General features: G+C 35.7%; 1 protein-coding gene across 1 annotated transcript; it reads right to left on the bottom strand.

The window, feature by feature from the left end:
• Positions 1 to 1,081: 1,081 nt before the first annotated feature.
• On the bottom strand, positions 1,082 to 10,728 carry LOC107764980 (uncharacterized). The gene is made up of 6 exons (XM_075219296.1): positions 10,208 to 10,728; positions 9,285 to 10,080; positions 8,061 to 9,232; positions 5,711 to 5,925; positions 3,829 to 4,052; positions 1,082 to 2,309 (listed from the first exon to the last, which is right to left on the bottom strand). The coding sequence occupies exons 2-6, from the start codon at positions 10,070 to 10,072 to the stop codon at positions 1,514 to 1,516; spliced, it is 3,195 nt and encodes a 1,064-aa protein (XP_075075397.1). The 5' UTR covers positions 10,073 to 10,080; positions 10,208 to 10,728; the 3' UTR covers positions 1,082 to 1,513.
• Positions 10,729 to 15,181: the final 4,453 nt, after the last annotated feature.

Raw genomic sequence — 15,181 nt, 5'->3', positions numbered from 1 at the left:
GTGTATGTACTTCTATCACCTGAGGAAACATAATTGGAGAGGAACGCTCAAGCTGACACATTGCATTGACACTCGTAACGAGCCCCGAGAGTTGTATAAGGGGGTAATCATTCCGCTCAACGGAGGATGTAGATCCCAAGAAGGGCATATAATGTAAGCAAGGAACCAAATGAATTCTGATGCACATGAGCGAATTTCCAACATGCACACACCCATAACAGATCGCATATTAGAAGATGTACTCGTACGTGTTACGTTCATTTGAAGTTCTCTTAGAAGGAAAGTGAAACCCAAGTCCCAGTACATCATTAGGCCAACTCCACTCAGGTAGAGAAAGGTGCATGAGCGCATATAAACTTTGAAAGAAGGTCAATCAAATGAGTACTAGCTACTTCTCTGACCTTGTTGTATCGAATAACAAGAATCGATCCCAACCAAGGAATGACATTTGGTGAGAACGTACGAGACTAGAGGACATTCATCAAATGCTGCATGTAGGTTAGAGCCATTCTCATCCCAACTGGTGACCCAGTTTGCTCATTGCTTCAGGATAAGCTTTACCGCGCTTGCATGGTTGTGGAGGACTACCCAAAATAGCTCCCTGGACATCTAAGCAAGTTACCCCGAGAGCATGACGAGAGGGAGGAGAAGAAGAACCACAGCAGTAGGTACCGCACGAGACAGAAGAAGACCTCATTGACCATCTTTTTAACATACAACATAATTCTTGCACAATAAGGATTATATAGAAGAAAGCACCATGCAAGGAAACAAAGCGCATCATACACAGAGAGGAAACAAAGACATCCAAACAGACTCATCGACCTACTGAGAACGGTCAGTTTTTCCATTTACCCATAATTGTTTCATTTCCTCCCAAACTTTCTTTCATTGCTCCCCCAACTACGGGAGGAGAGATAACGTTATCGACACTTGAAATTTTACATGTGATAATATTCGAGCCGAGAGTCTTTCAGAAACAGCCCCTCCCCAGACCCCACTACTGGAATTTGGGGGGGAAGGATTGGTCATGATTAAAATGCATTCCACACCATAATAGAGCAGGGACCTTAACTCGATAGGACGGAAACTAGAACGAGTTTATTTTCTGCAACATTGCCAAAATTTTCATTCATCAACCCTACCCTGACAGACTTAGGGCTAACTTCCACAGTGCATCCCTTCCCCAACCCAGATAAACCATACATCCAGCATAAATTACCTATGGATAAAACTATCCACCAATAAACCCAATCAACAAATAAATGAATTACTATACAAGTACCTACCTATTAACATCAACAGACAAAACTGACTTAATGATTAACAGTTAATATGCTAAAACTTATCGTCTCAAAAGCTGAACTTCTGATAGCCACTGCGTAACCAAGAGCATCCTCTGCGTGAATTGCTGTTACTGTCGAATATATCATTCTCTCTAACTAGTCGCCATGAATGTTATCCAAATTGGAATAAAGTTAGGATCCAATTGTGAAAATGATGCCAACGCTGCCTATGAACTGTCTCTAACACTCTGTAACCTGACTTGTTCATGCGCTCTCAGAGCTTCCGATGTGAAGTTCTCCAAAGCCTTGAAAATTGGAAGTAAACCCCCCTGTAAACTACTAGAAGCTGCATCATGCACTAACTTAATGGCATCCTTGTGCTTTGTTCTCTCCTCCACTAATTTCTTTTTAAACATATCCAAGTCCACCTTTAGATCGTCCAAAGGTGAAATGCCTTTTTCGGATGGAACAATTATGTGACTTCCGTCGGACATTGCATCTTGCTCATGCTTCACGCTCCCTCTCTTACTCTGAAGCATGGTTAGCCGTTTCTTGTAGTCCTTTGAGAGATATTCTGCTTTGATCCTCTGCCTCTGCTCCTCATCTTGTCTTTCCCAAAGCTGCCTCAAACTTGTAGCGAAACTATTCATAGCAATTGCTACACGAGTTTCAGAAATTGCTTCCATTGCCTGACTCCAATCATTGCAAATTACAAAAACTGGAGGAGCTCCAAGACGGCCAGGAGAGAAAGGGACAGGTCCATCGGGGGTTTCTTCCAGATCATACTTAAGGCATCGTAGAAGCCACCCGTTTAAGGATTCTACATAGGATTTCTGGCTGCAAATCCAATCATTAAAGTGGCTACACCATGACGAAAGCTGCATCTCAAGTTCAAGAGTAGCTCTCACGCTTGAATCTCTTTGAAATCCAGTATTTGCTTTGAGAGCCCTTGTTTTACTCTCCATCACTGCTTGAAACTGCTTCTGATGACAACTGAGCATTGACCTCCACATTCTCACCAGCCTGCTTATTTACATACAGTATATCATCAGATCAGGCCTAAAGGTGCACCCACCAGCACGTAGATTGAGTGGAACAGGAAAACTTATGCAACTGCTATAAGTTAATGATGCATTAAGAATGCATGAGGGGTAACATTTACTTAAATTCTTGAGGCGAGAAATACAAAATAAAGCATAGATTACAATGCCAAGTTCATGTAGCATTACAATGCATGAGAAGTAAAAGTTCAGAATACTTCTTGAATGGAGGAACAAAAGTAAATAGTGCATTAGCATGCTTAGTTCATATACATTACAATGCATGACAAAATAAACATTCGCATTATATCTTAAAAGGAGAAAACAAGATTCATGCATTACAATGCTAAGTTCATGATGACAATCCATGACCAAGTAAAATGGTTCATGTTACTTCTTGAAGAGAGGAATACAAATAAATAACAGAATAGCAGCTCAAGATGTGGAAAGGAGAAATAAAAATAATACAAAGGAAATAAGAAGTGAAGCAACAAATACTGATCATAGATTATCCACTACAAATAATGAATCAAAATCCTACCGAACGAACTTAAATATTACGCAAATAAAAGCCTGCGAAACAAGCAAACATTCAATACTTTGTTTTCTAACTACTTTTTTCAACTGTAAGATACAAATTAAATTTCCTTGGTAAGAACGTTCCAATCCCCAAATAGAACTCTCCAAGATCTCGACAGTAACAATTGCTAAATACATAAGTTTACAAGACTTGCATTACATATATAACCATTTAAAAATAAGTAGTTTTGTAACAGCTGAATTAAAATACACCTACCAGATGCGGGCAGAAAAGAATTAAATACATCTATCCACTTGAGCTAACTACAGCTAAAATATAATTTCACACACTAAGGTGACGCAGTCAAGTCTTTTGGAAAAACTCAATATCTCAATCAACCTTCTTAACTTGCTGAACAGAGAAGTCCAAATTCATATCTACATTTTCAAAAGCTAACCATAATCAATCCACAAAGATTTCCAATATCATATAAAACCGCAAATGTTGACTAGTTAATATATGACCACTAAATTTGTTAACTACTTGTGAGCATTCAAACTAATCCATCCGGGACTGCAGCGTCATTTTAGGCATAGTAAGATATTAACATTAGGTCATTTGTCTCTTCTCTGGCCATGTCTGTTTCCCAACTTTCTGTCTCGCCAAACTAAAAGTGAAACATAATAAAAGGATGCAGAACCTTCTTCCAAAATCCTAATTTGATAGAAACAACTGCACCATATAATGTGGAAGGAAAAATGAACAGAAAATGTTCATGAATGAAGAAAGGATGAATGCGTTATATAAAAAGGTTGGAAAGAACTCAGCAAACAAATGTGATCATCTCGTTGGCAAGTCCATAGTAAGGAAAAAAGTGCAAACATACACCTGTTGCACTATCAGTAATCTTAAAGGGGAACAAAGTGATATAGAGGAAAGAATGAAACACAAGAATTAACGAAATAATTGAGTAGACCCATACCCGTGAATTAATTCTGCAACTTGGGGTTGCAATTCTTCATCCCTTAATTTGTGAATTCTGCGTGCAATTGCGTCAATTGCTTTTATACAGACGTTAAGTTTTGTTAGCAATCTTCTGATCGATGCCTGAGTAGCATCTATCTTGCTTGACTCAGCTCCTTGCTCGTCCAAGGTTCTCAGCCTTCTACAGTGCTTTTCATATACAAGCCGCAGTTTTTCTTCATCCTACATCAAACTAACCACTTCAATGAACACAAAGTCCAAAACAGCAATATCACTATGATAAAAATTCAACATGGGAAAGTAGATACAGGAATCTGCAATAGATGAGTCATTTGAATGTGTCACAGGCCATCAGATTAATAATGAAAACAAGAATGCCCTTAAAATATATGATGGTTTCATGAAGATTAAAGAGTATGAAGTCAGCAAAATATTTAACGGTAAGATTTTTCATAGAATTCTTATTTAATGGAAATAAATGGTAATGATCTTTAAGCTATTAGAATTTGAAATCAATTAAAGAAGTTTAAGAATACTGAACACTGGAAATTCTGTGTAAACAACTAAGAAAAGAATATTGTTGAATAGTTGACAAATTCCAGACACTACTGGATGATGGGAACACCAAGTCCTACCAAGATATCATTTGATGGCTTTTCTTTCTACTTACCTTCACATGTAAGGATCTAATCCAACTATGATTATCTGCATTTGAGTGACTATACCTTTTAATGGAAGGCAATATTCTACTTCCTCTGTCCCATTTTATGTGACACAAATTCTTTTCTAGTCTGTCACAAAAGAATGATACTTTCTATAGTTAGAAATAATTTAACTTTAAAATACTCATTTTACCCTTAATGAGATGATTTATAGCCACGCAAATGTCTATGGCTTGTTTTAGATCACAAGTTTCAAATAGCTTTCTTTCTTTCTTAAACCCAGTTAAACACCATCACATAAAATGGGACGGAGAGGGTAATTTCTTGTCTTTGACTTGAATAAAGAAGTTTCAGTGTCAAAATATATATCATGGGCGTAAGCTGCTACAAATTCCAATTTCCTTACTTCAGTGAGCAAAGCATAAAGAACTCAAGACTTCTTTATTCATCTTCGACTTGAGCACTTTGAGATCTTGACATCATTATGCGATGATAAAGTTTTATATTGCCATTTCAGTTTATGCGCTCAATCTGATCACACATTGTATCTTCTATATTTCTAAACAAGGACACCAGCATTCATAAAACATGAGGGTTTTTTTATATTTTTTATGAGTAACATGAAATTTTTTCAATCCTTGCTTCCAGTTTGGAAGCAGATGTCTTACCCCACCACTCTTTTGCCCAAGGAACTAGATATTGTAATTAACCATCCAAACATCCCGATTCCTACTAAAATTTGATGACCGTATCTGGTTCATCAAATGTTCTTCTGACTCAAAGTTAAGAGAACACGTTACACTTATCAGTATAAAAACACAAGTTTAACCTAGGAACTAACTCATTGATCGCTTTCAGTCGGGCCAAGGATACAATTACCTGACCCAAAAGTGCAGTAATGATGATAAAATTTTTCAAAAGACCGGTCCCCTAAAGAATTGAAATCTAATATCCAATTGATGAGTCAATAGCTCCAAAAGCTAACTTTCAATGAATAAAAAACACTGCTTAAGCTTCAACCAACTATAGCAAAAGCTGAACAAGATATCAGTCAAACGGCTTTATTCATTAAGGAGAATACCAATTCACATGGCACATGAGAAATTCCATGTTTTCCACTTCTAGAGAATTCTACACATGAAAATATATAGACAAACGAATCTTTCAATAGCTCATCATATAGACATAAAAAAGATCTTAGTAGTTGTCTACCATTACCTTAACTTCCTTATATAATTTCTTCTCCCATTCATATAGCTCGTCAAGGGTAGCTGACAGGTTACAGGGCTGCACAACATTGTCTTGGCCAACATCTCCAAAATAGGATTTCACCAATTTTCTTGTTTTGGTAGCCAGTCTAACTGACTTCAGTGTCACCGTATGCGATACCGACATGGACGGGACAATCAGGTATAAAATCCTGGATACAAGCTCTGAGCACAAAAATCAGGGGAGTAAGAAGGATGTCATCATGTTTGTTTATCAAGAAAGTCGAGATAACATGCAAATCACAAATAAAGGCAAACAAGCGACTATTGATCAGAGAAAATTCTCCGATTGGATGCATTTACGGCGTTCGCTATGCTTACTGGAACAATTCTATTTCTAACTTATTGCCATCTCTGTTTTTCACAATTTAATTAAAAAACTACTAATAGCTAGGGAAACATTCATAAAAATTCACATTGAGATGGCGAACAAGTGCAACAATGACAAACTAGTTGCAACTTACATTGAGATGCGGTATATTTAATATGTTCCCATCTCATAAATAATGATTAACACAGTCGCGTTCTAAAAACTAGCAGCAAATTGTTAAGCAGTAACAATCTAAATTCTAAAATGACACTAATGCCATGAGTGGGCTGTCGGTTACTCCGGGGAGAAAGTTTTCAAGTTAGTGAAGATTTATGGAAAAGGGTCATATTTGTCCCTTTACTCTCGAAAATAAGTTATATGTACCCTCCGTTTCAGTTTCAGAGTAAAACTACCCCTACCATTACACTTTTGGATCATATTTTCCCCTTACCCGTTAAGTGGCTTGATGCCTTGATCCCATCTTAAAAAAGGCATGTGGCTGGTCCTGATTGGATAAAAAAGACTCTCCCGCTAAACTTAATTTTCTTCTTAATCTTTTCTCTTTTATTTTTTCCTTTTCTCATTAATTTCTGTTATTTCCTTCTCTCCATCCTGGTCTTCTTCCCTACAAGTCCAGAAGAGAAGGCCCAACTTCATGAAAATCAATAACAAAAATCTACATACTACCACCACCTTAAAATTATCACAATTTTCTAGCTTTCTTTAAACCCTATATTTTTCCCTTTCCGTTTATATCTATTTTGAGCTCGTTTTTTCTGATAAGAGTTTCATAGAATGGAGGAAATTAGATTAGCCGTAAGGAGGTGGTCGGTCATTAAAATGGTGAAAGTTGCTAACTTCATCACCAATGTAGCAGTTGTCTTTAATTTTTGATGCTAAGCTATGGAACTTTGACAGAGAAAAGTGGAATAAAGGGAATGAGGAAGAAAAAGAAAACAAGTAACTGAAAGTTTGTAGTAATTCTTGAGAGAGAATAGGAATGAGGTAAATGGAGTTTGCTCTGAAGTTAAATGCTGGAAAATGTGTGGTGGTTAATGGGGGAGTAAGGGTATTACCGGGTGTTACGGAAGAGGGAGGAAGGTGACGAAGGTGACGAAGGTGGAGTGAAGAGGATTGGATTTTGGTTCACCAATTGGAAGACCAATAAAGCAGATCCTGGAACAGACTTTGAAGGTGCAAACAATGGGGATGCTGGTAATGCCAAATAAGGAGGAATGTCGAAAACCATTAGCTGGGCATCAATCAAGAGGCCTACTGGTTACTGCATAATTAGAAGCATGAAATGCATACACAAAAAGAGTGGAGAAACAGGGAAGAGAATGCAAAAAATGAAGATGAGGAAGAGAACAAGAGAAAGTTGAACTGGAATTATGCAAGAAAAGTATACTCATGGGAGAGAAATCCGGCAGCCTTCATTACGATCAGAATAGCGTTCTGTTACCAGAACTTCTTCCAAAGTGGGGGAATGAGTTTAAATTTAGTTTAAATTTTTTTTTTTGGATGGGTGGGTTATTATTACGAGTCGAGTGGGATTTAATTAGAAATGGGGCAGATCCTTTTTATCCAATCAGGGTTGGCCACGTGTCTTCTTTTAAGATGGGACCAAATCATGTAACGGGTGGAGGGCAAATATGATCCAAAAGTATAACGGTAGGTGTAGTTATACTAAGAAACTGAAATGGAGGTAGATATAACTTATTTTCGATAGTAAAGGAGTAAATATGGCCCTTTTCCAGAAGATTTAAGTAGATTAAGAAACGGGCAGAAAAAGAAGTCTAAATGAGCTGAACTAAGCTTTTCTTTTCTTCTTTTTCCCATCGACAAAGAGCTGAACTAAGCTTACACTCGTTAAACTATAATTAGTATAACTTATGAACATAACAAAGTAAAAAAGAACCAGATAGACAAAGTAGAAACTTAGAAGAACCCCAGAATCACTGAATCAAGAGAAACATTGGCAGTACCATACCTTTAACAAGGCTAGGCTGGTAAGGAAGCTTCCCAACCTCAAGCATCAGAGCAACTTCCCTTCCATTACTGGAAGCAATCTCAAATTCATCTCTAATTTCAGCCACAACCTCATGAAGATCCCTGGTGCCATGAGCATGTGATGTGGTCAAGCTACTTGACTTGGGTGATTCGATCTCGTTCTTTGACATTTCATCAACCTCAAAAGTCACTCCTTTCTTCTTCAAATGCACATCTTCTGGGCTTCTTGACACGAGCGTTTCAAAATAGCTCTTTTCCTCTGTGATATCAATTGACCCTGTGCCACCACTACTGTGTGATGGTTCTGCACTCGAAAGGTGAGAACCTGAATCGTACATTGTTGATATCGTCTTTGTCCTGCCACTACTACCCTCAAATTTTACTCCCCTCGAACTTGATGAGCCCTCCACATTATGTAATGACGAGTCTGGTTTTGAACTGCCCACACTACCGTGCCCTGCTACACCCCTTAAATCAACTCCATGAGGCATTGGTGGCATTGATTTCCTACCACTGTCACTACTTCTTGACGAATTCGCCTCCCCAGAACGCCTTGTCCTTGACTCATTACTCAAATTCTTTCCTTTATGGTACTCCTTATACATCTCTGTCTCAGTTTCTTCTTCTAAATCAGGAATGCCCTCTCTCTCCCTCACTTCAGTCGAATTAGGACTACTACCTACTGATGCAGAACCGTGTTTTTCATGTGAGAAGTAACCCAAATAGCCATTATCATAAGGATCAAACGGATTGATAGAGTCCCAAAGAGAAGCCTTTGGAGAAGGAGGTGGCGGTGGCTCCTTTGGAGGACTTGGCTTCTTCCCTTGATTACTCTGACTTCCCCTTTCACCCATTGGAGGAGCCATTGTGTATCCAAAAAACCCACCATTTTCATTAGGGTAGCTCCAATACGAATTGGAATACCCAGTAGACGATGCTGGATCTGCTTCGTGAACCACTGTGTTCATCACAGGGGAAGATCTCTTCATGTAGTAAGCATACATGTTTGGATTTCCACCACCAAATTGCTGTCCTTGTCCTTGACCTCCTTCCCAAGAAGGAGCCTGAAATTGTTGGTTCATTCCATAAAATGGATCCCAAAATCCTTGTGGTGGTGGAGGAACCTCATGATTCATCATCACACCATATGGCCTCATGATTCATCATCATACCATATGGCTCATGATTCATCATCCCATATGGCATCCCCCCATACTGCTGTTGCGGGTATGAGGAAGTTGATGGCTCCCCTTCTTCCACCATACGATGATGATGGTGGTGATGATGACCATGATCCTCATCATCATGCTCATGTACATTCCTATGACCCTTTCGAGGCTCATCATCTTCATGTACATTCCTATGACCCTTATTACTATGACCCTTATTTTTATGACCCTTATTACTATGACCCTTATGTTGCAGATGCAAATGCTCAACGTCGTCGTCGTCAGATGAATCTGATGACAAATGCAAGTGAGAATGGTCATGCTCATGCTCATCTTCGTCGTGAAAATCCGAAACAGAACTATCCGTAGAAACCGAAATTGAAGATCCAGAAGATTTATTATGCTTATGATGAATGTTTCCACTAGCATTACTTCTATTGCTGCTAATTTTGCTTTCACCAGGCAAAATTAAGGAAGGGGAAGAAGGAGTTGAAAGAGACGAAGAAGAAGAGCCAACAATGAGCTCTTCATCAACAAACTTCCGAAGCGCTTCACCAACATCCTTAAGGGAGTGAAAATAAGAAATATGTGCAGCGGCGAGGGCATAACGGTAACTAGCAGCAGCTTTGATCAGTTCCTTCCTCTCTCTACAACGAATCACTAGTTCTGTATCTACTGATTTAGACTCATTGCACCCCATCTCCTCAAAATAAAAAACGAAAACAGTAGCCAAACAGTCCTTAAGCCATACAGTAGCTCCTATAATTATTACCGATATTTTCACTGTAATTGTTGTGTGTATGTCTCCACCGCCTCCGGTCATCTCTTTACCTGTTTGCAGAATTGCATTGTGAAAAGGAAAGAAAAACAAAAACGCAGAAATCCCAAGTGAAAAAGGAATTCAATGAGTTTATATTTGGCAAGTAGTAGTAAATGTAAAAGAAGGGAAAAATCTGACCTTTGAAATAGAGGGGAATGAATCTGGACCGCCCATACGAGTGGGGGCAACAAGTATCAATGTATCTCTGGAGAGATCTATCGAAGTTTGTGGGAAAATTGTTTGTTTTTATTTATGTGCGCCTAAAATAAAATTTATTTAATTGCGGGAGTTAATAAATGGAAGAAGAACATGTATTGAGATTTGTGATTGTTTGTTGAGATATGTGTTTTTTGACAGTAAACAAAGATAGAGAAGAAGAAGAAGAACAGAAAAAGAGAAGACGAGTATTGAATTCAAATATTGAATTCTTTGTCCTAACTCTCTTCCTACCTTGTTATTAGTGTAATTTGTTTTCTCGGTGCTACTTTGGATTTGTCTGAAAAAAAATAAGGGGAAAAAGGACAGAAGGGTTTATGGATGGGGCCCGAGGAGAGTAGGGGGGGCGGGGGAGTTGAAGAAGGGGGAAGGTTTGATGGTGGGAAAAATAGTGTCAGAATTTGCAGAAGAAAGATCGTGGGTAGTGACACTACCTAATTATTAATACTTGTTGGGTACCATTGTGTTGTGTTAAAAAAGGTTTATGCTTTTTCCTTTCTTGTTTCCTTTTTTTTTTTCGGGACATGACCAAGAAATTTTGGCCATGAATTTTTTTTTTTTTTTGAATTTTTTTTTTTTTTGAATTTTTTTTTTTTCGAAATTAATGTTTGGCTATAAAAAATTTTAATTTTGTACTTAAAGATGAATTTTGAAATTTTTCGTAAATTTAAAAAACTTTTAATAACTATTTTTTAAAATTTTCACTCACAAATTCAAAAACAACACAAATTTATATTTATGTCCAAACACAACTCTAATTTTCAAATACCATTTTCAATCGAATTTCTTTTCGCTTTTTTCGTTACAGTTCTTATGTCCAAACGCCCACTAAATCATTAAATATTTACTAGTTCTTATGTCCAAACACCCACTAAATCATTAAATATTTACTCATATGGTATTTACACCAAATCAAATCTTTACATTAATTAAGTAATTTAATAAAAAAATATGAAAATATTAACTTGCCATAGTTGAGTAATTTAACAAGATGGAAATATGGATTTGTTATGATTTCATGAAAAGATATATATTCAATACATATATCAGCATTTATTAATTCGTGTAAACATTCAATATGAATAAATTTTTACCGAATAAATAAGTTTCATAAGTTTGGTAAGCTTTAGCGATATAACTATAGTAACGGTGTCAAATTCTATTATATCAAATTAAAGCTTCGAATCTCTTCTGAGATTATTCTCAAGTTATCATCTCTTAATTTTTGTTTATTTTTAAATATTAAAAGATGATTCTCAGTCATCTGAATTTATTATAACACCTTTAGATATTAAAAAAAATTGACATTATTTGCTAGTATTATTATTTTATGTGACTTTAAACTTATGAAGAATTTTAAAATGGGTTATACTTATTCGAATTTTAGACTTTGACATATTCCGACAAGCTAATATTTAATAAGTAAGTTGATATTTTGCCATGGCTAGTTATGTGATACACATATTTAGGCTGAGTCAAACTATACCTAACCAAGTGAAACAGATTAAGGCAAAATATTTATTTGCATATGGTGTTGCAATCAAACCAAGTAATTTAACCTTAAGTTTTAAAAATTAATTTAAACACCAAATATGGGCGAAATATCAAACTTTCCCCCATGTTTGGTGTTTGAAGGTAGTTTGATCTTTCGCTCATGTTTGGTGTTTAAATTAATTTACAGATAATACATAAATTAATCTTAACTTTCAGTTCTTACATAATTAAAACCTCTACAAGTTAAATTTGTGTATTATCTGTAAATGAGAAAAGTAGTTGCATTGATTAATTAGCAAAAAAATAGTAAAAGAAAAAATTAAATGGCACGGTCTCTCAATCGCTAAAAAATAAACAAATAAACAAAAGCATCATGATGTTTCTATTTGCTCCTTTATTGATGGCTTTTTACTTTGAGCTTCAGTCTATGGCATTTAGCTGAAACAGCCACATATACTTGAATACTCTGACTTTGGTAATTATAGAAAAATAATATAATAAATCAATAAAGTAATAGAAGAGAAGAGCAGGTATTTCTTTACATTTTAGAAGAGGACATAGCCAAAAGGAGTTCAAATGTTATCTGCATGTCCGATAAACATAAGAAGGAAAATAATACTCCTACAATTTGTTTAATACAATGTTGTTGACGTTAAGTAGAGGTTTGAAAGATACTTTAGGGCATTTGATGATCAAATTCTACTTTTTGATAAAGTCAAAACAAATAAATACATGAACAAAACCAAAAGATGTGCAGTAAAGCAAAAATGGATAAAACGGCAGAGAGTTGGGCCATATTTCACCAATAACTGGGGCTATCGAAGCCTAGTATGTGGGCCAACAAAAGTTATGACGTGGGGCCCACTAAACTTCAAGCCCAAATTTAGCTTCCCTCTAAGCCCCAATTTGTCCATTTCCCGCTGTCTTTCCTTGCATGAAATTGGTACATTAACTACAAAGAGTACTTATTTTAGTGGAGAAATGACTTTATACACGACGTAACAGGTGAAGTGCACAAACAACCATTTTTAAGGCTGTTAATTAGAGTTTGGCTAGTACCTATTTTTATTCTAAAAATTTGAACTGAAAATTTTAATTTCAAGATAATTTAGGATATTTGTGTCCCGAAAAATTAAACTTGAAAAGCTGAAATTCAAAACATATTGACTAATCTCCAAATAGCGGCCCTTTAGAACGGCTATCTGGTGTCATTTATACCAACACGTAACTACCCCTCTTTTTATTTCTTTTCCTTTAATTGTGAAGATTTGGAAGGAAAGAAGAGGGAGGGGATTTTGTAAGTAAAAGAATGAGAGTGACAAAAATTGTCCATTATGTTGAGAAAACAAGAGAATTGGAGAAATATCTTCTTGTCTAGTTTGGCTTGAATTTGGAAAGGGAAATAGAATTGAGAAAATAAGAGAGTATCTTATTCTTAAGGTTCACAAATTTATTAAATTTTCTATATTATTACGTAGAGTCGTCAAAATGGGGTTGGCCTCAAAATAAGAGAGTATCTTATTCTTAAGGTTCATAAATTTATTAAATTTTCTATATTATTACGTAGAGTCGTCAAAATGGGTTTGGCCCGTGAGGCCAACCCAACCTAGCCCGTTACTTGGGTAGGATTGGGCTAGAATTTATTGAACCCATTTAAAATTGAGGCTTATAAGCCCGGCCCAAGTCAACCCACTGGCCCTTGAGGCTTGACAGAGGATGGGCCTGTGCCGGCCCGTGGGCCAAAAATTAATTAAATTTAAATTAATTACTATTAAATATTTAATATTTAAAAAAGTAAAAAGTAAAAAAAAAACTAACTATAATCTCCATTCCCCAACCCTAAATTGCTCATTTACCTTTCCATATCAACTAAAATTTAGATTTTTGATATGCATGTAAGATGACAAATTTAGTTTTTCTTTTGCTTAATTAATAACGAACTCGAAAAGTCTTAGGTAGCCAATAAAATCTTTTCTTAAAAGAAAATATTACTATAAGTGGCCAATGATCAGTTTGGATTACTTTAATATATTATTACTATTTAAACTACTCTTCAGTATAGATTAAGATCAGTTTTAAATACACACAAAAAAATTGACCACTAACAAATTTCAAGAATTTTAAAATTTTATGGACTATAATGATGAAATCAACAAATGATATTAATTCTACATTAAAAAATCTCAGCATATAAATTTATTAAAATAATCCATAAATTTGAGGAAAATAAAAGAAAGGTATTAAGAAAATATTCATGTAACTTTAAAAAAGAAGAGCAAGAGATATAAAGAATTTGCATTTCAATTACGAGATTCCTCGTCAAATATCAATATTTTTGTACGCTCTAAGCAAATAGAAGTTGTTTACATGATTAATCGACTATATCACAAAAAAATATTTAAGGATTTAAAGATTTTTTTTTTTTTTTAAATAAAGGCCCGGCCCGCCCTAGCCCGCGACCCTCTTAGTGCTGGGTTGGGCTGGCCATTTTAAGGCCCATTCATATGGCAGGCCAACCCGTCCTAGCCCGTCAAATTTAAAAGCCCACGAGGCTTGGGCTGGGCTGGCTGGCCGTTTTTGACAGCTCTAATATTATGTGTTGTTTTCATATGAGATTTTTTCTTTCCTATACCATATATGAAACCTTATTACAAAAAATGTGCATAGTTTCTAATTTACCCACTTTGTCCACATTTTTTCTACAGTTATTATACCAATCATTAAATACTAATTAATAGTAGTTGAATATTCCTAATTTGCCGAGCTAAAATTGAGGAACAGAATATTCTAAAAAAATTTGGCGTAAATCAGATCAAATCATATTCTTCCAGATATTCCTATTTAGGCGCGCTACAATTATGGAAGTAAATATTCTTCCAGATATTTTCCACCATTGATAGCCATTAAAAAGCTTGAAAGCTTTGAATTCAAATTTGGGTTTTCAAAAATCATTATTTGTTTGGATTGGGTGTTGTTGAAAATAATCGGGAATATGGTTTGGAGTTTATATCTCAATTTTGAGGGGTTTTGGTGAAGATTAGACTTGGTTTTGACTGAATTTCAGATTGAAACTCGAAGAAGAAGAAGACATATTGCAGAAATTGTAGATAAATTGTAGATTATTTGTATTCTGATTGTAGATGCATTATTTTCTATTTTCACAAATCCAAAACGACTAAAGCTCCTACAAAATCAACTGCAAAAAAATGCAATTATGTCGAAAATACCAATTAAGCCACAATTGAATGGGAATTGGGATATTAAAATTCAACGTACCCAATTTGTAGATATTTTGTAGATAAATTGTAGATTATTTATATTCTGATTGTAGATGCTTTGTTTTCTGTTTTCACAAATCAAAAACGACTAAAACTTCTACAAATCTTCTGTAGAAAACAGTCT

The sequence above is a fragment of the Nicotiana tabacum genome, chromosome 8, assembly GCF_000715075.1.
Source record: "Nicotiana tabacum cultivar K326 chromosome 8, ASM71507v2, whole genome shotgun sequence".
NCBI classification, from domain to species: Eukaryota; Viridiplantae; Streptophyta; class Magnoliopsida; order Solanales; family Solanaceae; genus Nicotiana; species Nicotiana tabacum.
The sequence above is the reverse complement of the archived record's forward strand: the minus strand, read 5'-3'. Positions and strand labels throughout refer to the sequence as shown.

What these genes read in the sequence shown, in the direction of transcription:
- LOC107764980 (XM_075219296.1), bottom strand. Translation starts at nt 10,072, where the DNA reads ATGACCGGAGGCGGTGGAGACATACACACAACAATTACAGTGAAAATA. An exon ending in AATTATATAAGGAAGTTAAG is followed by an intron (nt 4,053 to 5,710) that starts GTAATGGTAGAC and finishes AGTTTGATGTAG; the next exon opens with GATGAAGAAAAACTGCGGCT. An exon ending in GTTGCAGAATTAATTCACGG is followed by an intron (nt 2,310 to 3,828) that starts GTATGGGTCTAC and finishes GTAAATAAGCAG; the next exon opens with GCTGGTGAGAATGTGGAGGT.